The 24282-nt window shown below is 41.3% G+C and overlaps 1 protein-coding gene across 1 annotated transcript in view; it reads left to right on the top strand.

The window, feature by feature from the left end:
* The first annotated feature begins 13942 nt into the window (after positions 1 to 13942).
* Positions 13943 to 24282, top strand: part of SH3GL3 (SH3 domain containing GRB2 like 3, endophilin A3) — a 51999-nt gene continuing 41659 nt past the window's right edge. The window contains exon 1 of the mRNA XM_067305254.1: positions 13943 to 14030. Coding sequence (XP_067161355.1) covers positions 13986 to 14030 — 45 coding nt within the window. The 5' untranslated portion in view covers positions 13943 to 13985. The remainder of the gene's footprint in view (positions 14031 to 24282) is intronic.

The following is a 24282-nucleotide window of genomic DNA, read 5'->3' as shown; positions in this document are numbered from 1 at the left end:
TGCTGCACTGAAAAAAAAAAAAATTCCTCAGACTCAAAGATAAATCAAAGGAAAGTGGCACCCTGGTGGACCAGACAGCCCATTGGCAGCCCAGCCACATGAGAGCCTCAGAGGTCACTACCTCGGTAGCAGCAGAGCTGGCCGTAGAGCTCACTGTTGAATTCACATCATTGCTAAATCTGAATTTTTAATAATCTGGCACCTGAATTTCTCATGTTGCCAGCTTCAGTCTTTATGTGAGACTTCCTTTCACTGCTTTGGAAGTTACCACTTTAAACTGTAAAATATGGGTACAAATTCCTGTATTTTGACAACTCCAAAATTAATTTAGAACCAACATTAAAAAGTTGTTCTAACTCTGCAGATGTACAGGGGTGAATTTTACTGCCAAAATGTACGGTCTCCTCACAACAGATACTCTCAAACCAGGAGGAAGGGCTCCCCATGATGCAATCCTTATTGGTTGTCTGCTCTTTCTTCTATACTGTGATACTAAGGCCATTTCAGAATTTTCTACAGCAGCTTTTGTTTTCAGATCATTAACTGTTTTTGAGCAAAGTATCTGCTTTACATGCATTTCATTCTTTTTTGAGGTTTCTTTGCTTTCTAGTGGGGGAATCGAAATGTAGGTCAGACACTTGAACCCCTTCTGACAAACATTCCCTTTTTTACCCCTCCATAAATTTTTGTTTTGAAAAGTTTTGAAAGCCTCCTGAAATTTTCTAATTTGGGTCTCTCATGTCCCTGCTCTGCCGTAAGGAAGAGTCTCCCCAGCCAGGCCCTATCTCCCAGAAGTCTCTGAAGCCACAAAGGCTAGGATGACGACCTGTCCTCACCAGTACAAGAGACCATGGTGCATCACAGGAGATGTCGTTTAACAGGAATGTTCAATCTATATAGGAGATCAGGAGCCAAGAAATACTTGAACGCAGCTCCCACGACTAACCAGGGCTTTGAGCGCCTCACTTAATCTACCGTGTGACCACTCCCCATCTAAATTGGCACAAACTTCCGTGTTTCACAGAGGCTTCAAGAGAATAAAAAGCTGTGAAAGTTATGAGATTCTCAGATACTGTGATAAATCCCAGGATAAACAAATGTTGAATGCAAAACAGCACCTTACATGGTACATATTCAAGGGCATGTGGAATGAATTAGAAAGATGAAGAGAAGAAGCAGAAGAGGGAAAAGATCAGCGGTAACAGTGCAAGGCAGCAGCGCGACTGGCAGCTACGGGAGAGTTGCTGCAGAGTTCTAGCACATCCTGAGCTCATGCTGCAAACAATCTTCTAAGTGTATCTAAAGCAAACTGAGCTAACAGCTTAGCAAACGGAGCTTTTGGCGAAATTAGCATTTGACATTTTTATAAAATGACCTGGATATCTGCCAAGGAAGGGACCTTACTGTATGCATTTAGAGCAGGAGTGGATATATTTAACATGGGTTTTATTTAATATCTTACTGTCTTTTTTGTGGGGAGCAGTATAAGCAAGTTTAAAAATTTAATTTTGCATACTGTGTCCTATTCTCTCTACCAGCAGTGTGAGAGAAAAGAGCATGTCTGGATAGATACATGCGTACACATGTAATTAAACAGGGGAAAAGGCCATACCTCCCTCCTTGGCTGCCCTTTCCCATCCTTTTTTGGGCAAGGGTACCTATTATGAAACTGTATAGAGTATACTGGTAATAGATTAATGGATTATTTCTCTGACAATGGAATAAAAAAGATAAAATATTCACTCATTAAAAAGCAAATCCCTCTTTAGAACTGCAGGTTAAGCAATGTAGGGTAGATTAGATGGAGAAACTGCTGCTGTTTTTCAGAGAATTGAAGAGCATGGCCAATATGGAAGAGGACAGCTATTTAGTATGGCAAAAGAAAAAAGATTCTGTAAAATACAGAGGAGAAAATGTAGGATGCATATAGAGAAAACTCTTAAGACAGTGATGCCTCATTTATCTTCCTACTGCAGTGGGTGGAAACCCTCCTATTGGGATGGGGAGTATATGTCCTTTTTGTTCTGGAGCATATTGGATGCAATACATCCCTGTGCAAAGGGAGATAGCTCCCAGCTAGGCCTTCCAAAAAGAATTTAAGGGATGCACAGTAATTTATACTGGCTTTCTGCACTAGAAGTTGTCAAAATTGCAACTGGTGATACTAGTGACAAGACTCCACTCGACTGCAGTGAAACACAAATGACTGCAAATTAGGTGTATTGATGTTGCAAAACATCTTTCAGCAGCAAGGAACCAAATGGCTTAATCTTAAATGGAACAAGTAATTTCTGACACAAGTGATTTCTCATGGTTTGCTGAGGAATGTCTCAACTTTGACTCATTCTAAGGTACCTAATGCTCCTACTGTTTAAAGTAGCCTGGGCTGCCTTGGAAGCAGATGAATACTTTTGTATTTTTGCTCTCTGCAGTGATACACTTTCTACTAAAAACAACAGACATTAGGGACCTAACTGGCTTAGGAACTCTTCTGTGTCTCACCTGGCATATATGTGCACTGTAGGCATCCTCCCCCTGACAAAACCCAGAGTCTCAGTGGGATTTAAGATATTCAGAAGCAAATTTTTAAATGATATTTACATGCTGTTTGAAATCCTACTAGGCACCTCATCATTTAAAATAGGACTTCAAAAATTTTTAGTTTGTGTACAGTCTGGTCTTTATGAAGAGGTATCATCTTTTAAAATCCTATAGGCAGAATCCTTTCATTAAGGAAAAACAAACCACAAATGAAAATAGTGACAAAAGGGAAAGGTTAGACTTTATGTTGTACCTTAAAGTTCTCCCTGCCAGTCTCCAAGCAAGGCAGACTTTGGGAGGCAGGACTCTAAGTCCACTGAAATTAATGAAAGCACTTTCTTTGATTTCAGCAGGCTTCACATTACACCCTTCATTAAGGTATACTCTGGCAGCCTACACACTCTCAGTTTACTGCATTTTTTTTGAATGAAAGTGAAAACTCATGCAAGCGTCAATAGAAAAACAGCTGAATATTAAACAGAGGTGAAACAGAACTGTTGAACAACTGATGAAGGAGGTAGCTAAATATCCTGGAAGAGATTTGAGGGGAAAAAATGCAGGTATTATTTCAATAAACATATTTAAGGCAATAAAATTTACCGTAGGTACCTATAAGAAGTCCAGAATACCAGTGTAGGATTTTGATCACAGATAAATTCCAAATGACAATATTATGCAATTTGTTATCAAAATCCTTTGATACTGAAATGTATAGATTCTAAAAGTCATTAAATTTTTCTTGTTCCATGTAGGAAATAAAAGGAATACTTTCTTATATTTTTTAAGCAGGTTTTAGTGTAAAAAGAAGATGGTATATAACATTAAGTTAACGTCACAACTTATTTTCCCTGAATCTGTTATGCATAGTGGTTTTAATTTAAGGATTCCCCCTTCCCCCCTTCCTCCTAAAGCACATAGTGGAAGATCACTGCCATCTACAGATTGGAGATAGTATCACTAATATTAGTTAGAATATGGAAAATGGTTTTTCGACGTTTCTACTTCATTTTTCTCTCTTTGCCTTGATCACTTGTCTCCTTCCCCCCATGCCCCCCAAAAAAAACAAACCAAAAAAACCCACCCAACACACACTGTTGCCTGTATCACCCTCATTAAAGGAAAAAGCGTAATAGTTTAAGAATCTTGGAAGCCCTGAAATGTTTTATGTTAGAAGAAGAGAGAGAGCGAGAAAGAGAGAGATTCACAAATACGCTTCCCACTACCTTGTATACATGTCAAAATTTAGCATATATGTCAAAATTATAAATGGCTTCTAACATTTCACAGATAGCAGCTGAGAAAAATAACAAAACTGTGGACATTTGTATAGATGGATCGTGTAAGTGCGTACCTATTTTCCACATATCAGTGCATCGGTCATATTTGCAAGCTGACATATCAGGAAAAACATGCAAATATGGTGCTATGGGAAGAGTAGAGCTATGGCTTAAACAGAGTTTAATCCATATCTTTCATTTTCTTGCTCCACAGAAGAGAGTAAAAAAAAAAAAACAACAACGGTGATGCTTCATGCTATTTTTATCTGTTGGAGAGAACCACATATGTTTGTAGCATAAAAAAGCCCATTACATCTATCATAATTTTAAAAAAGGAAAAATAATAAAATCCAACATTTTTTACCCTATATCTTCCATATTCGGGTAGAAAGTTTTTAACTGTAAGGAAAACTTTCAGCAACAAGTCAGGCAAATTATTTATCTGAGCACATCAGTTAATAATACACAATAGCTGTCACTACTTTTTCAATCTCTTCCAGTGTTTCACTGAATCCTTGAAATTAGTGTACACCTGGTAACATTACAAATACTTAAAATCACAGATTAGGCAAATTAGAAGTAGTTCAGTGTCTACATTAAAGTTAAGTGATTTGTCAGTTTATAAATAAATTCTAATATATTATACTCGACACAATGAAGAAATCAATAGATGGAACCAAAAAGAAGAACTTAAGGAAAGATGACTGATTTCCCACTGATGTATCCAAGTGCAGGATTGGGACCATTAAACTTATTTTTAGCAATGACTTTCCAAGAGGTTAAGAGAATTTAAGTCTGTAAGCGATCACACAGCTGGAATAGCTAGGTAAAAAAAATAAGGGATAAATTAAATGCAATAGGGTTAAAACAATCTGTAACTGCAGGGGATTTCAGCTACTGTCTGCCCAAATATTCATCTTCATGCGCTAGAGAAATGCTTCTTATTTGCTTCCCCAGGTGAGAGAAATTCCCTGGCTTGTTTCCCCTGCTGTCTGTATATCATCCTAGCAGCCAGAGTAGAAGTTTGCTTTGATTTGGGAGTCCATTACACCATGATAATATGATTGCTTCAAGGAACATGTTCTGGTACGTACAACATGCTTTTACCTGTACTAGCAACGCAAAACAACTGTAAATCTGTTGCTGGAGAAGTGCAAGCAATAAAAGCAACAGCTAATCCGGTCTGATCTGAGGGAAGGCAAGGTCTCCGACTCCGAAAACTTTTGCCATCTCGAAGCGCAGCTCATCCTTTTGCGGGACCAGACCTTCTTGATCGGTTTCCTTTCTAAAACCCTGTTCCCACTGAACTGCAATATGCAGTTCAGAATCACAGATTCCCAGCTTCTTTAAAATGTTTTGAAAATTCAAACCCCAGTACACAAGAGCAGCTTTCTAAAAATACAAGGTGATACTTCAGGCTCCAGTGGCAAAAGTCCTATCAGCTTCAGCGAGGCCAGGATTTCATTCATGGTGTTGATTCAGCTGCTACCCTTAAACACAACATTTTCCAGGTTGTTTCTACAGAGAATCAGTGTCAGGTGTGTTTATTTTTTTTTTAAACTACCCGATTTCTTTACAAAAGTAAAGATCTGAGCACCTTTAAATTTCAGCGAGCAAGCTAGCAAGTCTGTCAGGAGACATGTCTATGTTTCACACATTTTTAACATATATTTAATTGAAATAGATGTCTGGTAACTACTGCATGAAGCGGTGCATTTTTCCCTGTCCCTGTCAAAGGGCACTTCCTGTGTACGTCCAGAAGGTGGCATTCATGGTTAACAGTTAAAGGAGTTAATACCTATTACGCTTTGCACATGAGGCAAGAGTAAAAGGTTTCTTAGTTTAGTGGCAGTTACTCAATTAACCATAATGCTTAAATTAATGCAATAAATTTGATTTATGTTTTCTTTGTTTTACAAGGAATAGTAGAGTTATCCAGTAGTAGACATTAATCTTCACAACAAGACAGCAGGAACCTGGCAAGTTGCATTCATCTTCGGGTAAAGTATTTGATAGAAAAAGTCCTTGTCTTCAGTTATGGCACTTTGTTTCTCCAAATAAGCCAGCTTTCAATATTTCATTGACCACTATAATGCCCACTATTATTAGAACAGTTAAGAAATTCAAGAAAAGTAATTAATTGAATTTTATCCAGTTAATGAATCTTAATCAGATTTTTAAAAGTCTGATCATTCCCATTTGTGATCCAGTCGGTCTATGGAGTGTTGCCATATTTAACATCTGTGACACATCATGCCTTTCCTGTTGCCTCATTGATCAACAGACAACATGTGATGATTCCCAGATGTTCAAACATGGCAGGTCCCAAAAGACCTATTAAATTTCCCTGAAACCAAAACAATGTCCATGCTGTAAAAGTTTTGTTAAAACTAGGTATGTCTGAATATTCACGAACTTGCTACAAGATACTTACTGATATTCAGATTGCTTTTAAACATCCGTAAAATTCTTTGAAATGTCCACATCATGTATTATATAAAGATATTGTGTCACAAGAGTTGATATGACTCTGTCTTGTAATATGAAGCAAGTTAAAATAGAATTGAGCATATATTTATACATGGAGAAGCTACTGAATATTTTACTATTTGTCTCCTTTTCTACATAAAGTACAAGTGTGTTCTTTCAGATCTTTACTCAGATTTCTTGCTGATTACATGCTTTTCCCTGATAAAGCTGAATAAATTATTATTTAGAAGCTTGTGCATTGCATTCTCTAAGCAAGACAAGGCAGCATATGTTGTTCTTCGCTGTATCCTTTTTCCATTGAAAAAGGTTTATTTTCTTCATTTTAAAAACCAGCACTCATTAAGATGATACTTCAGGCTTTGTTCTGTAGCTGAAGAGCAGTTACCTGAAATTCTAAATGGGATTTCAAACAGTGAATGGGATCCAGTTTATGTTGCAGTGCGACACCGTTGTGCTTCCAAACAACCCTCAGCATAGATGATGCAGTATTTGTGCCATGGAGGTGAGATCTTTGCACCTTCCGGAGCCTGACCTTAGTCTGCCAGCTGCTCTGCATTGCACCGCAGTCTTGCCCTGGCTGTGGCAATGGTTAACAATGAGATCGTTACCGTTTTCTGATGAACACAGGCATCTGTGTGCAGAGAATAAGCAGCCACAATTTTGTCACCTGTGATACAGCAGCGCAGAAGTCAGGTGTAATTCTCTGAAGTCTGAGTGGCATTTCTGCTGTTTATCTCATTTGCTCATTTTAAGCTTATTTTGCTTGACTCTTTTAGAAGGACCATATTTACCCTACAAAGGTTAGCAAAAAGAAAGATGTTCCTTTTGTGGTTATTTCTGATAGACCAGGATTCGTTTTTGTCTTGAACTAAAAAAGTTGTAAAAATAGATTTTTCCCAGAAAAAGAGGTTTAAAAAAAATTAGTTCATAAATGACTACATATTTCTTCTTGGAATTTTCCAAGATAATTTTTTTTTCCCTTGTTAATTTAAGGTGGTCTGGGTCAGTTTCAAAACCCGATTTGCTGCGTGCCCGCACTTCCATGAAGTTCCACTTCGGGGACACCCTGGTCCACCGCGGCCCTGCGGCCGGGCTCACCGGCTAGACTACATCTCCCACAATGCAACAAGCTCCCCTCTGGCCAACCACGGGGGAACTTGGTAGGCGGACGGCCAGGGGTGCATCATGGGAGATGTAGTCCCCGCAGGGAACGCTGCCCGCCGGGGGGACTCGAGCAGCCAAAGCAGGCCCTTGCGTGAAGTAGAAGCTGCTGCCTGAAAACGGTGAGCTTTGAGGCTGAAATGTTTTTTTCCAGTTGGGTCAGCAAACTGAAATATTTCAGTTTAGGAAAGCAGACCTACCTAAACAAAAAACATCTTCCATTTTTTTCTCGATGGGAAATTTCAGCAGGTTAGAGTTCTCAAGCACAGAGGAAATAAGAATGCCTTGGGAAGCCAGGATAAGCACTAATACCCTAATTACTATCTCCAGATTTGTCTCCAGTCTGGAGTCAGCTTGGGCATTCACTTATTTATGCTAATTTACACATGTAACTCATTTTTGTTAAACAGTCTACAGTGGTCTGTGAGCACTCAGTGCTCACAGATATATATTAAGGGTATAGATATATATTAGATATAGATATATATTAAGGGTAACAATTTTAAATTTTTTACTGCTACCAGAAACAGTATAGACACATAAAAATTACAAGATCTCCATATAGGAGCTTACCAGGAGTTCATCTATATAGTATAATTTGCAAGATTAGAATTGTAGCGTGTAAGAGCAGCAGCATACAGCGGAAGAGGAGGTTGTTGAGTACATTACAAAATTATAGTACCCACTTATAGTATGCCCATATGTAACTTTAAAAATACCTATGTCTAAATTTTGTCTTAAGTTCATCTAAATTGTTTATATCCCTTTTAAAAAGAAACATGTAAGTAGAACCATATTTATCAATTTGTGGCATAAGACCTAACATGCTTTTGTTCTGTTGTTGGTCCTTGGAGAAGAAGGGCCAGGCAGGTAGGAAAATAAGTGAGGATAGAAATATCCACAGGATCATGGAGAAGCACATGGAACACAAACACAGGAAGGAGACAAGAGGAGAAGCAAAGGTCTCGATAATGGTAAAGCAGCACAGATGGAAAGTCTGCTTGAAAAGAACAAACACATATGCCAAAAGTAATTCACTAGCTACACTGAGTTAGAAGATTTGGAGAGCAAACATAAGCATCCTAAACAAATGGAGTAGGTTAGCCAGAGTGTCTACCGGCCCCAGGGTCACATACTGCTGCTCTAACTGCCAGCAACGTCCTTGTGGGACAGGAAGCTTTCCAAGTTCTGGCCAGTGCTGGCTGTGTAGAAAAGACTGTCAGTTCTTTTCCCTTTCTTAGGAAATGTATGCTGCAATGCAAAGCTGCGTCAGAAATACCTGAGCTAGCACATCTGCACAGCGAGTGCTGTGCTGTACAGAGCTGCTCGTGTATGGTCTAGAAGCAAAACCATAGTGTTAGCCTGGTCCTGTGCATGAGCATATTTTCATATCACCTTCCCCCTCCCCTTTTTTTTTTAATGTTTGCTTTATCTAAGTATCTTGAAATGGTGCTAGAACATGCTCATGAAGTGTCTTTACTGCCTCTCTGGCATTTTTTAGCAGAGGCATTCTCTTTCCATTTTGTTATTGGGGGAGTTTGCTGTTGTCATAATTTTCCCAGCTTCAGCTTCCAATCTTACTGTTTCAGGACAACCCACCAAAGAGGTATTTGGGACCAATTACATCCAATACTGAAGCCCCTTGGGTTTTACCCTAGAATACTATGTTATACATTACTTCATCTACTTGGGTCAGTATATCTATAGTAGTCATATACAGGACTATCAGTGTCAATTTGGTTTAGGATTCCTTTCTTCTTTCTCAAATTGTGGGACTAGATGAACTCCCACCTTTTTAGAAGAGCACTTCACACAACCTGCTTTATTTTTAAAGCCTTCTGCAAGCTCTCATTCTAGCAGAAATTTATTTATTTATTTATTTCAAGTTCTACTTGGTCCAAATGCTTGTAATCCCATCTTCTTAGGTATTTCATACAAGAGATTTTATGTTGTCTCTGTCATGTGCAAGTTCAGGGAGCACTAACATAGACTGGAATTTGTAATTTAATGAAAAGTTCATTGACCAAAGCTCCAGATCCTGTCACAGCCCTTTGAGTCAGGTAAGCTTCATGTCGCTTTGTGAAAGTCAGCCTCTATCTTGTGCCATGGCCCAAGCATGCCAGTAACCTCTGCTAGTGCCCCACTTGTTACTGTTCAGTGGGGACCCTCAGCCTTGGGGGAATCCATCTTTGCAATGCAAGCACTGCTTTTTTCTACAGCTTGCCTGAATCTTGCAGGGGATTAGCTAGATTCTTGACAGTACCAAGGCAGGCAACAGCTCTAAAACTTACAGAATATCCAGAACCTCCAACTGATACCTGTACCCATCACTTTCTGTCTCTTCTCCATCATGTGCAAGCATTAGAAGCCAAGCTTTTCTGCTAGAACCAGAAGCTTTTTATTATTATTATTATTTTATTTATTGTTCATAGGATTCCCTGCCTTCCAGAGTATCTGCCCACTGTTCTTTCAAATGGCACACTCTTCCTAGATTAGGGTCATCTTTTTGGAATATTTCTAAGCACTAATTTTCAAATGTATTATTTTCTTGTGACAAAAAACCACAACCTATGGCCACAGTTTTGACAGCTAACATGAAAATCTAATCAAGTAATATGCACTGTCATCAATAGGTACTGTTCTTATAGACTGTAAGTGGCCACGATGTGTATACATGAAAGCCTTGCTCAGTTTTGTTTGTCTAACCTTTCATCCTTTCCCTCCTGTTCAAGAGGCTGAGAGCATTCTGGATGTTCTCTCTGACATGGCAAATTATTTTTTTCATGCTGAAAACCACAGAGGCCTTTGGAAATATATGGTTTTTTTTTTGCTGTTAGTCTTTTTTTTTTTTTTTTGCTCTCCTTCTCCTGTGCCAGTATTTTGAAGATCAAGCGTGGGAAATGAGACTACTTCAATATCTAAAGAACTCAATAATAAATTCAAAATAAATTCTATTTATTTTTCTATTGTTTCTATTTGTTTTATATTGTGGAGCTGCTAATATGATACAACTACAGAAGAAGACTGGTTCCTCATAGGTTTCTCTCGATGAGTTTGGTCTCAGGAAACAGTAACTCGGTAACTAATAGTCTGATTCAACCTATAATTATTCTTGTCCTGCATCAGATGAGCACATCCAATGTCTCCTTCCAATTCTTAACCAGGAAATCTAGTATTCCAGTACTACATGTATAAAGCTACTGCAGGGTGAGCTGATGCATCATATCATTGTATGCAAAACAAGAGTTTTATTTATTTCTTAAGGTTTAAATAAAAATAAATAAAGTGCTTTCCTTTGGTACTCAGGATGGCCCAGAATCAGTTCCAACAGGACCTCTTCACAGACTCACCTTTCCTCCCTTTTTGATGTTTTCTTTCGTAGCAATAACTACCAAAGCCCCAGTTCACATTTCACTATCAGATTTTTTTTTTTTTTTTTAAAAGAAACAGTCAAGCAAACATGGAGGCATTTGGCTTCAGATTCCAAGCAATTTCAACAGCTTAGTTGTCTCTGGGTCAGATTTTTAAAATTACTGGTTTTCCTTCTGCTGAAAACCTAATACTTCATATGGCTGCTTCAGCTCTTAGAGGTAGGGCAATTTCCATAGACTGGATTTTTTTTTTTATTTTTTTTTAAACACAATATTAGTGACACTGAAATCCAAATGAATTATGAAACTATCCATTTATCCAGATATCTGTGTTTCTTGCTTGAATTTCACAGGTCCAAAATTTAAGCCCAGTTCTTTCATATTATTTAGCAGGTGCCTATTTTCTAGTCACTGCCTTGATCTGAGCTCAACTAGGAGTTCTCAATTTGTACAAAGTTCACCATCCTTTTTAGCACATCTGATTCAATAACTCTGTGTTGGAGCCAGTGTCTTTCTCATGCACTTTCAAGTTTTTGAGTAGTGAGATTGTAATTGTTGTTTAAACATCCAGACATCTAGAACTTTGCCCTTGAAGACCCCTCTCTTTCCCAAAGTGAAGGATTTTTCACTGGGCCCTTTTAGGCTGTAGCCTGTCTTCTACTTAAAAGAGTTCTTCTTTATAATAGAAAGGTTTTTTTCCATCATGTCAGCATTTAACTGAATCACTTCCCTTAGTTTTTGCACTATTTCTGATTTCTCTCATTTTAGAGACTGACTAGTCACTTTTCTAATATTTAAGGAATATCATCCAGCAAATCACAATCCCTTTTTCCATAATAATCAGGTCTGTAATTATAAAGTTCTTAGATAATCCTTAGGCAGTACATATTACTGGTTACAACCTATAACTTTTGCTTGTATCAGAACTGAATACCCCAGAGTCTTTTTCAGGGTGTCTCCCCTAAATCATTAGCCCTTGGATCATCCAAGTTGGCTCACAAAGTTTTCACCTTGTCTGTATCATCTAGCCTTTAGGCTATGAAGCTGGATTCCCAAGAGATATTTCCCATTTGCAAATTCTTATATCACTTGAGCAGAGACAACATAACCACTTCCCTTAGATTGCAAAAAGGATAAAAAAAAAAAAAAAGTAGTATTGCCTTGCCCACATTCTTTATCTAATCCAATTTTACAGCTAGTAGCCACAGTGACTCCACAATCCTTTGATTTCTCTTCCCAGTGACACTTTTTTAAACTCCTTCCTTCTTTGCTGCAGTTCACCCCTCTTATAAAGCTCAAGACTAGCCAAAGCTTTCTTCTCTCCCCAGTTTAACATAACAGTCAGAGGTTGCCTTAGTATCTTCTAGAGAACTCCAGTTTCTTGCTGTAGGCATCATTTTCTCTCTTCTCAGCATCTCCAGCTCTTTCAAAACTTAGGTCATTTCATTTCTGTCACCTGTGGTCTGTACAAATGCTTCACTAATTTAAGACACATCTGATTTGACCTAGGCAGTTAACATCTTGCTGACTGTTTCAGTCAGGAGGAGAAATTGGGGCTGAAATCAGGTGCCCGTAGTGTAGTCCTTGTTAACGTGAAAGGGAGCTGAATATACTCTTTCCCTGTTCACAGGTGGCATCCAATAGCTCCGTGACTGCGGACCTCTTCCAACCATTACTCAGTCCAGAAAGCTCAAAGGGCTTTTCCTTAGTGCTCGTCTCCCGAGCAGACGTCCCCCAGCGCTGCCCCCCTCGCTTTCTCTCCTGTCGGGCACAGAGGGACCTTTGCGGAGGAACGGCCCAGCCCGCAGGAGCTGCTTCGCTCCGGGATGCTTTGCGGACCTCTGTTGTTACACGTTGGTTCACAGTGGTCTGTAATTGTTTCTTAAGGGTGGGACAGTGTTTCCTTTCTCCCAATTTATAACACAGCAATTACTTTGAAAGCTCTGGTGCTTTTTGCTGGTGACTTAATTGCTATTATAAATAACTAAAGTAACTCCAACACGCTCTGGAAATGCCATTCTCTCCTAACCCTTTTAATGAAAACACAGCAAACAACAGTGAGTAAGGCAGAGGGCCGTACTATAACCTGCAAAGGTTATTTGTGGACGCCTTCGCTGGTCCCTGCACAGCTCCGAGCTGAACCGTGACTCCCACGTGATCGCGTGGCCAGGAGCCAGCAGCGTATCATGCAGCGTGTCTGCCCCAGGCTTGAGCATAGGCTGGAAGTGCTTCACCAGTGTAGGCATAACCACGTCTTTTATATATATGTGTGTGTGGGGGGGGTATATGCACATATATATTGGTACACTACTGATACACAGTCACAATTAAGCGTACAATCAGCAAACAACCAAACGGCCCTTCCACCGCGGCTCTTTCCAGTGCCTCTGCCTCTGTGCGGCGGCGATCGGCGGGCGGCTGCCTTCCTGCGCCTCGAGCGGCAGAAGCGCCTTACCGAGGCGGCCTGCGAGGGGGCTTGTTCCGACGCGCGGCCCCGGGCGGTCACGTCTGGGACCACTGCAAGGGCTTACGCACGTTAAAAGCTACAATTTAACAATAGCGGACAATAACAGGCATTGAGAGGAACGAGCGCGACGCGGGATGCTGCAGGAGAGAGCTGTCAGGAGAGGATGCGGACCGTATGAAAGCAGGGCCGCTCGGAGGAGGCGGGAGGCCGACACGAGCAGGCCTCGCGGTGCTCGGGCGATGCGATGCCCCGGCCCGGCCGGGCCCCGGCGCTGCCGGCGGCGGCGCCTCCCCGAGGGCGCGGCGCCCCCCGCCCCGCCGTCTCTATGCAACACTGTGCCGTGGGCGGCTCCCAGCTCTCATTTGCATAGCCGCCGCCAGCGGCCAATGGGCAGGCGGCCGCCGTCCCGTCATTTGCATGTGCCTCGGCGGCGGCCAATGAGGCGGCGGCGGCTGGGCGCGCTGGGGACGCGATGTTTCCATGCGCGCGGGGCGCCGCGGCTGTCGGTGCGGGCGCCGCCGCGGGAGGCCGGGCCGGCTGCGGAGCCGGGGACCTGCCGCCCGCTCGGCCCCGCCGCCGCGCCGCCGCCTCGGCCGCGCCTCGGCTCCGGCCCCACCGCCGCCGCCGCCGCCTCGGCCCCGGCCCCGCGCAGGGCGGCGGCGCCACCGCGGGGCAAGCATGTCGGTGGCGGGGCTGAAGAAGCAGTTTCACAAGGCCAGTCAGGTGAGAGCGGCGGCGGTCGGGGTTGGGGTCGGGGGGTGGCTCGGCCCGGCCCGGCCCTTCGCGGAGACGTTCCGCCGGTTCCCTTCTCCCGCTCGGGGCCGAGCTCCTGCTTCCGTTCAGTCGCTAACGCCCGGTTTGGCTGCCGCTGTGCGAGGCCCGAGGGCGCGGGCTGCGGGGGGCTGGCTGCCCTCACGGAGCGCGTGGCCTCGCGCTCCCCCAACTCCTGGCTCCTCTGGGGAGCTGCCCGGCGACGACCCCCCGGGACAGCGGCGCGTCCCGCGGGGCCACCTGCCTCCAGCGCCCCGCTCGGGGCTCCCGGGCGCACCTGGCCGCCCCCGGCTCGTCCGCCGCCGCCGGGGGGTGACCTGGCCGCCGCGCCCGGGCCCGGCGCTGGGCGGGAGCGCGGGGACGCGGGACCCGGCGCGGGGGCCTCGGAGCCGCTGCTCGCCTGCTGCGGGCCGCGGGGATGCGCGGTTGTGTGCGCTCCCGTTAGCGATAACGGCAGTGCTGGAACCGGTGCCCGTAACCTCGTCGGTCAGGCTGGACGACCGCTCCTTCCTGCTGGGAGCGGGAGAAATAAAAGGCTCGTCCACGGCTTGGCCGTCACCTGTCTGCGTCGCCCTGCGGGTGCTCGGCTGGTGAGCAACCCGCGTGCGGAGTGCGCGGTTTAGGGAAGCTAAATGTTTTTATCTAATGTTCGTTTTCGGCAGTTTTGTTTCTTTCATGTCACGCAGTAACCTTGCAAAATGTCATGGACCTGTATCCTTTAGCCAGCTTTGATTGTCTCTTTGGGAAAATAAGGGACTTCCTAGGTAAACAAATCCAAGGGCATCTTATGAACCATTTTGGCTTGTTCTGCACCTGACTTACGGTGGTAGTTGCAATGCAGCCTCTGCTGCGGCGAGTCTGTAACTCAAGAAGCGGAAGGTGTTTGACTGAGGAAGTCAGAGGTAACCACAACAAGTACTTTCTAGTCTAGACACTAGTAACGTTATATTGCAAGCTGCTTAATCCTGCCCAGTGATCAGTGAGAATATATTGAAATGGGCTATACGTTTGTGGAAGTGCTGTGGTGCAACTTCCACTGTTCCTGGCAGTAAGAAGCCAGGAGGCATGACGCGGAGAATGTTTTTCATCCCAGGGTGGGCCAAAGGTAAGGTTTCCATTTATTTTTGAATACAGGACTGAGCACAGACTCTGAAGGAAGCTGACTGAAGAAGTCCCTCTCTTTAGGGAAAGAAATATTGTTTAGTGGGAAATTCACATGCAGGAAAAAGCAGACTTTGAAATTTGGATTTTTTTTTTCCAGTGATTGAGGGTCACAAGACGCTTCTTAAGGGTTCATTCTGGAAGAATTCAGCAGATAAGGTGTTGGGCAAAGTAGTAGCTGGAAAAATGAATAAAAGAAATAACATATATGTATACATTTGATCAAAACATCCAAGTTTGAATAAGTGATCTACCCTCTCTGACTGCCGTTAGTTCCCTCAGTGATGCATTCGTGCCTATACGTATAACAGTACATACTAAACAAGTGTGGAAAGCGGCAAAAATAAAGTAGGGTAATAAGGGCATATACAAAATGGAAATATTAGCACTCCATCTTCTAGCACAATTCTTTTGCAAGCTGGTAAAACAAGCACATGCAGATATGAAAGGAGTATTTCTCAACAGGATATATTTTTTTGAACTCTAAGCACTATAGAATCACTTAAGGAACCATATCACTTTGTGTATTGAATGGATGAGAGATGCCAAGGGTATCTGTTAACAGAGGAGATAGGCATTGCTTGGGGAAGGAATGAAATTAATTCCTTGCTTTAGTGTTCCCGAAGGAGAATGGGGGCAGATGACAAAAACTGGCAAATTTCCCGGAGGACGGTGAGGAATACTGAAGGGAGTGAGGATTGTGCCAGGACACATGATTAAAGAATGAGAATAATATTTGAAGGCTGACAGACCCTCAAGACAAAAAATCTCAAGAATGAAGCAAGTGGGATAAGAGAATCTGTATTTACCAAATTCATTCAGAAATGTGAATAAGTATCAAGGAAGTGACAAGATCCCAGTATTTTCAAAAGATACTATTTCTGTGCTGAAACAGACTTTCTGTTCAGCTGAAATAACCACACTTCTATCTGAAATATATAGAGTAGCTCCATTTGTTTCATTTGTGACTTTCTAACTGAACCACTTACCTGTTGTTGGGGCCGGAACATACCACTTTAGACCTTTTTTTTTGTCCCCCCCCCCGCTCTTCTGTTTAGCCTGCATCTTCTCTGTGTCTTTATGTGCAGCTCTTGGGTTAACTTGTTGTAATTGCCTTTGTCAGTAGGGTTAAATTCTAAGTTTAGAGATTCCAGGAAAAAAGTAAACTACTACGGGTTTATTTATGTGATTGAGGTTTATTCCTTTATTCCTTCTGTAATCTTTGTCCGATGCATGTCAACTTAGTTTATCTAAAGTTACAGTTAAGTAAATAAGCATGTGCTTTACCAAAAGATCAGTGGTTAACTTTTTATAGCTTTTTAAAGCCATTGCCAAAATTTGAGCATGACACGCTATTGCTTTTTTGATTGGTATAGGGGAAGAAGTCACCATGTCTCTACATCTGTAATCCATGAATTCATGATATATTTTCTTGATGGTCTTCTCCTGGAATTTTTGTACTAATTGTATTTCTTCCACTGAAAATAGCACATGTACATAGCTTTTCATGTAAGTGCCTGCTTGATAGTGAGGTTCTGATGGCAGCTCTGAGTCATGAGCATCTGTTGGAATTACTGCTGTGAATTCAGCACTCCAGAGTGACGTTTTAGCTGTGTCTTTATGCGTTCTGGTATCTTGAGGGGAAATCCTACTCCACTGTACCAATCTGTAACCTGGTGAGAGCTTCCGCTGGCGACACAGAGCTTGCAGATATGCAGCCTTGCTTTGGGGCACAGATCGTAGGCTTTGGGGAAGCTAGGAACTTCTTTCCTATGCTGCTTAGGCTAAATCTAATTTCAAATGCTCAAGTGGACTGGAATGAGGACCACTTTCATTCTGTCCACTTACAATCAGTGGTCCTCCCCTGGATAATAACTAGTTTGACTAATGAAATACCTAGCAGAAGCCTTGCAGCAGCGGATCACCTCCTGCTGGTTGGTAAGGGAGGGCAGGCTATTTCTCAGACCTAACTCATGCAAGAGTCTCATGGAATTCATTTTTTTTCTTTTCTTTTTTTCTTTTTTTGCAAATAGTTTTTTTATTATTATTATTAGCCTTCAGGAAGCTCTGCCCTTGATGAAAATTTGCCTCCTGTCACTTTCAGCCTCTGTATCTTATCTGTTTTCCTGTTTTCAGTCTGAAATGTTTTGATGTAAGTAGGTGTATTTCTGCTTATTGTTTTTTGCAGCCCTTGTTCTGGTGGTGGTTTTGCGTGTGGGATAACCCGGATGGTGGGAGGACTATATCTTCTGATGCATACTAGGAGTATTTTTAGACTGGTGTTTCTGTTTAGGAAAGCAGTAAGCATGGAGAGTGAATATTTGTAGTGCTGTAAAACGGCAGCCAGGCCAGTATCTCAGAGTAAAGATACGTGATTTGAGATTTTCAGAGTAGTCAGAGGCATGTGAGTTGAGAGCCTGCCTCCCTTAGGATGCTTTGAAAGCTCAGCCATGATGCTGCCTGTCTTAGGAAATCTACTTTTGACTTTTGACCTTGAGTTCACATATTTTGTGCCTGCTTTTTTTGTTTTTTTTTTTGTTTTTTTTTTAATGTCTCTATGTAACATCAGTCTTTGTATCAACAGCCTATTCAAAGTATATTTCTTAGCTTTAGCTTATCAAAGATTGTGGAAATTACTACTTTTCTGAGCAACACGTGGCTGCCAATTATTGTGAATATCCTATTTATAATGTAGGCATCGACAGCTATGGTCAGCCTGTGCAGATTGTTTTCCTGAACCTTCCTCTAGAGCCAATGAAGAAAGAGAGGCTCCAAGAGAATGTGAATCAGGAGCTGACTCTATTGTCTATAGAGCCTAAGGGCGAACAGATTTTTCTAAGCAAAACTTGTTATGAATTAATTTTTTTGCCTTTTGAAAATGGTTTAACTTAATGTAAAAAGTATATGCTCTATGATCTTGTCTCTTATATGTCCTGAATAACACTTGTCTTTTCAAGTCATGAATCTGTTTGTAGCAAAAAGTTAAAAAAAAAAAATCAATAGAAAAAGGCCTTCAAGAACACTGCTGTTGCCAGCAGCTGCAAGGATGCCTGTTCTTCCAGGTTTTTGCTCTAACTACATTGATTTATGTGGCGTTTCAATCCAATCTCTTAGATTGAAAACCAAATCAGAATGAAGACCTTCTTATTCCCCTGGCAGAATAACTCTTGGTGGTAATTTTTTTTCCTGCCCATTTTTCTTTTCCATATATATTCTAGATGAATGGTATTAGCCTGGGCATAATATTTAAGCCTTTTAAAAGTCCATGTTGGCATTGGGTTAATGCACAAGAAAGCTTTATTTATACACATGTTTGCTAGCAAACAAACTTGAAGGACCTTGGTAAATTCAGGAAGAGACAAAATTTGTACAAATGAAACCTGAACTTGCCACTGAGACCTGAAAAGAAACTCTTTACTGACCAGTACTTGTGAATATATTTCCATCCTATGGTGGTAAGCTGTCACCTTGCAGTCTGTCAGAGACACTGTCTTCCACATCCAACCTGATTTGGGCAGGATGAGTTCAAGACCTGAGTAGAGACCTTCTATCCTGTTCCTCATTTTTGTTACATAATTTGATGTACTCTTTTTTTGGAAATCGGTTAGAACTGTAGGGTTAAAACAGTGGAGAAAAGAAGTTTATCCTTCAGTCTGTTGTCTGAACTGTTTTTGAATGGATAATTACAATTAATATACATGTTTCAGAAAGAATAAAAGACCCTCAACCACTGGCAAGGACAAAAAATAACATTCTTCTGTCCTACGCATCTATATGTATAGAGATCTAATTTGACAGTGCTTACAGCATTTGTTCATCTTTATCTGTGTCAGATGGTACGTGGCTGGATACACTTCTTATGTAATCCAATAATTATAAAACTACAATGTAGGTGTTTCACTGATCATCTTAAATTCCTAAGGTGATGTGGGGAGAGACTGGTTTGTGTAATTTTTTGAGACTTGTTACTATTTGGTTTTGGATTTATTTTTTTTAACTTCTGGAGAAATTTGTTCTTGCAAAATGAGAAGTCCTTGTTTTGCACTTTTTTTTCAAAGCAAGATTATTAATTTAAGGGGAAAGGCATTCCTGTGGCAAAGATCAGGCGTGGATTTGGTATGCAGGAGGGTGGGTACACTATGGGGACAGTAATCTGCATTTCATCCTTCTTCCTTTGGTGTTACTAAAGGTGGCTTGCTTCCCGTGGGCAAAGTGGCCTACTCTGGGTTGTGCAGCCACCCTGCTGAAACCGCAGCTTGCTTCCCAGGGTCAGAGCGCTGATGGGTGGGAAATAGAGAGGCAGTGCCCAGTGGCACAAAGCTTGTTTAGAGTATCAAAATATATCTAGTAACGTTGGGAGAAGAGCAGAAACTAACTCTCTGGATTTAGGATTGCAGTTATACTGACAACTGTATTTATCGCGTGCGGAGTAACCTGCCAGTACAGCATGACTGCAGAGAGAAGGAACTTTGAGATTTCCAGTCTCCAGCCAGCATGCAAGTTAACAGATGAGCAGTTATACGTCTCTGCAACCTCTGACAATACAGCTCTCAGAGCTTGCAATAGATGGATCATCAACCCTGCAAGCTGAGCAGCTAGCACTGATGCAGGTACAGTTTGGAAGGAGGTTTGTTATGTTTTATTCATGAAATACTTGTATATAAAAATCCCAATAGCATTGCAATAGAAAATAGTGCAGCATAAGGGAATGGAAGCTGAACTTTCTCCTTGAACACGTCTCCTTTTATAGATTCTTGGCTTTGCTGTAGAGTTTTATACAGGCATCCTGAAAGTTCAGGCTAGAGCTGGCGCTCCAGCCTTAGCTCACGCTGTTGTCTGTCTGAGTCATTGCGGCACACGCTGGTAATGTATTGCAGGGCAGTCTCCCGAGAATCCTGCAGCGCCCGGGAACAAATAGACATGGGAAGCACAGCCACAGCGTTCCAGAAAGATGTTGTTATCATTTGCTGAGAGTACATTGAAATTGCCTAAATATCTTGAACACAAATTTCTACTGTGAAGTTGCATTCCAAGATGGAATTTGGGCCAGACTCTGTAACGTACATATAGAAGGACAAATTCTGCTTAGTTAAGCTGATGGAAATCTGGGGAGATTCGATGTACTATCTTTTATCTAGGCATATGCAGTGTAACTGTATAGCAGAGCAGAATCTGGTCCATAAAACCTCAGTCCAAACAGTCGCTTCCTATTAATATAATAAGAAAGTTATGTTCAGCCACACAATGTAGCTGCAGTTCAAGAACAAAGTGCAGCTGAAAAATGGAAGTGTTTTAAATTTTTTTCTGTTGTGCCATCCAAACACCAATGCTTTTTATAGACATTCATGTAATTCAGCCACTTACAAAATATGTCCCATTCTTAATAGCTTTTGCAAACAAACAAAAAACCCCAGACTTTGGCTTATAATGATATTGTTAAGAACAAACTATTTCTAGTTGTATTAATGCCGCTTTCACCTTGGTACATTATGGTAGTCTGTTCGGTACCGGGCATGTTCTCATTGCTAATGTCTCTTTCCTATTCACAGAAAGGACGCTACGGCTGGAAGGGAGTTTTATGATAAGAGTTGAAGATGCAGGTTTTAACAATGTTTTTAACAAGTCCAGTCGAAAAAGGGCTAATCAAATGTTAGATTACACCTTGAGTTCAATTTTTTAGAGCCTTAGTGTTCTATTGCTGTGTACATGTTTATATTATTAAAGTTATTAGTTATATGCATTGATGGGAGAATATATCCTTTAGTTTCCTACAGCATCTCAAATATCAGCCACTGTTTATGTGAAACAAAAATAACTTGGCCTTGCGTGCTTTCTATTCCAAAGACAATGTCGAGCCTCTGAGGAGAATTAGTTCTGTTTCTGTACTACCCTAATTAAATTACTTTTTTGATATGGTACCTGTGTTTAATGAATTGCAATGACTGCAGTGACATTAGCCCGGTTAGGACCTGAATATAAGTATCCAGGACTCAAAGGAAATCAGGAGTTTTTAAAATTCTGTTTTCTATGATTGAGATTGCTTCTGGTCTTGTGTATGCAAATTACAGATTTAAGGTAAAGGGTGGGGAAAACCTTTTTCTTTTTTTCTTTTTTCTTTGCCAAAGTAGGAAAGAAATATAATTAAAACCAATATAAACAGTCCTAAATATTAACAGCCCTTTTATCTCTGTCTCATTCACTGCGTGAGTGTTTTTTGAATGCTTCTCTTCTATTTTGTGTAAGATTTGCAGATAGTTATGAAATGTGATATAAATTTGGTGTAAGGCTTCGGTACAGGTATAATGTAATTCCACAGACTCAGAGAAACTTCTCCAGGGTTGAACGTGGTATTTTCATCTAGCTTTTCTCTGCTGTTTTTAATATCCCTCTGGGACTGGCAAGCAATGGTTTGGAAACTGGGATTTCAGATGATAATGCATTTCCCCAGCAGTGAATAAGTAAAAATCTTACTCAGTCCAGTGAGTAAGATGTGACTGGAGGTCAGAAAGTCATTGCTGTTATTGAGGATTTTGAACTTATCCTTCTTTGCAGTCCTGTTGACAGAGTTAGAAAGTGAAGTTTGGTGTCTGTGCCATCTCTGAACAGGGAGAATGCTCCAAAGGTGTGAATGCTTCCTCCTTCCTGCAGAGAAAGCAGCACTTGCTGCTTTGGCTTCTGGGTCACAGTAGGTGTTCGCATGGTTGAGGAAAGAAGCCATGTTAAAGCAAATTGTTAATCAAAGTCTGTAACCTCATCAGTTCAGAAACAGCAGTTCCAGTCTACTGTCTAGAAATGCTTTTCAAAGAAAGTCATAAGATTTTTAAAGAAAGTAGGTTGAATTCTGCTTTTGGTGCAGGTTGCTTGGATGTGGGGTGGGGTCTTTCCTTTCCTTTCCTTTTCTTCTCTCTGTCTTTCTTTTTTTTTTTTTTTTGGGTTTGCTTTTGGGAGGGACAGGACACAAACAAAACTTCTGCACTTCCCTGGTCTGTCCTACAGTTTTCTCCATGCTCAAAGAGCAGTGACATTATTTCTCAGTGGAACTCTCCCTCCCTTGTACTGTTTAAATTTCTGCTAGCATCTGTCACCAAAAAAAAAAAAGTTTTCCTTCCCATTAAATTAAAATATTAAGTGAACAGTAGGAAAGAGGGACAAAAAAGTGAACTGTAAACTTAGGCAGGAAAGGAGTTGCAGAAATAGCTTCGTATTTGAGGAAATATGTTGCAAAAGAGACTTCCAGTTAAATTCCATATAAATGTCTTCTGTGGGTGCTTTCTCTCATCAGCAGTTATAATCTACGTGCTTTGCTCAAACTATGTATTTGCTTACTTCTTTTTAAGCTCAGTCATGCTAATTGTTCAAGTACTGTCTGAGTCCATATGCAGTAGTGATGGCTTCCTGTCCTGAAGCTCCTGCTTCCTCTGAGCCAGGTACAGGTGAACTAACCCGCAAGGGGACTAAAGGCATGAACAAAACCGAAAGCTGCTCAACTCTTGGAAACCGATGGAGCCCAGAGATGGAATGAATGTCTCATGGAAGAAATGCAAATTGTTGGTAACTTACAATAAAACTGCTCAAGAAATTCATACTCCATGACCATGATGGGTTTCCTTTCAGCAAGAGAAGCTTTTGCCATGCTCTGTGCCTTCAAAAAAGTACCAGATTTCTAAATGATTGGTGGTGGTGGGCGTGTACAGTATCAGTAGATGAGATGGAGGAGGTGCCTCCCTCTCATGCACCTTTAAGAGGCGAGATGGAGCTGAATTTGGCTACTAGTGTTTCCCTGAGGAGCATCTACACCTGATCCTTACAGGTGTGGAAGAGGACCCTGACTTGTTCAGCAGGTGAAGGTGTGCAGTTCGCAAGCCTGTTCTACCACCCAGGTTAGGGGAAAATGTTCACTTGTATGGGGAATGTAAGTTAAATTGGCTACCTGAGTGAAAATACTGTGAAGAAAGTTGGCTATAACCTGTAAGCGATTTATTTATTTTTTTGTTTCCCACCCCTGTCTCTGACCCTTTATTTTGCCCTATTGCTTTTGCCATTCTACACATCTCTTCTTTTTAGATGTCAGTTGTCCCAACTTCACTCTGCCATTTAATACTTTCTCTTGGAGAGGTTCCTTCATTTCCTTTCCATGATATAAAACTATTTTAATTAGAGAAGGACTCCAAACTGTATTTCCTGCTATTTTAATCTCCTGAGTGTGTTTTTCTGTGGTTTCCTCATATGCTGAGAGGGAGTATAGCCTTTTACATCACTAAAATGGATCTTACATGGTTTCTACAAATTGTATATCTGTTATACTTTTCTTTTTTACACATTAGTAAATTATTTTGGGTATTTAGCCATATTAAGATACTTTATATGGTCATAAGCCATTAAGAATTTCTCCATTTAGGAGTTCTTGGTTTATAATCATGAAACTACAGCTGGTCCATCTTACCTAGGAGCTCGTGATCTGTTCAGATCAAACAGGGCAGGTGTTTGCAATGTGCTGTTCCCATTTGCAGTTAAATGCAAGGTAATTAGGCTTCAACGGCATTTTTGGATGTGACTTGTTTGTGATAGAGAAGTATTTTTCTTGTTTCCAGATTTTTTTTTCTGAAGTGGGAACCAGGGACACTTTTCAACATGGTTTTAGTTCAGGCAAAAACTGTTCAACAATTTGAACTATGCCCATGTTTCTTCTGTTGCTATAATATCAATAGAATATTGAAATGCGTTGAAATTTGGAAATACCTAATACTGATAGCTGTAAACGGCTTGTCTTACCTTTCTCTGCCTCCGAAAGCTCCAGGCCCCAGTTTTGCTGTGGGTAAATGGAAGCTGATGACAGCTTATATACTGTATATATACAAATATACTTACCTGACATCACTTAAAAGGCAAGAAGCCTGCCCGGCAGTCTCCAGTGTTCAGGTCTGGATTACTAGGCTGCTCCCCACCCCTGTATCTTCTGTTTCTTTTTTGACGTTTACTTAGTGGAAACACTCTTTAGAGCATCTTCATTAGTTATTGTCACACTCCTGAATTATGGTCGGAT

Source organism: Apteryx mantelli, chromosome 15 (genome assembly GCF_036417845.1).
Source record: "Apteryx mantelli isolate bAptMan1 chromosome 15, bAptMan1.hap1, whole genome shotgun sequence".
NCBI lineage: Eukaryota > Metazoa > Chordata > Aves > Apterygiformes > Apterygidae > Apteryx > Apteryx mantelli.
This window is presented reverse-complemented; position numbering and strand designations above follow the sequence as displayed.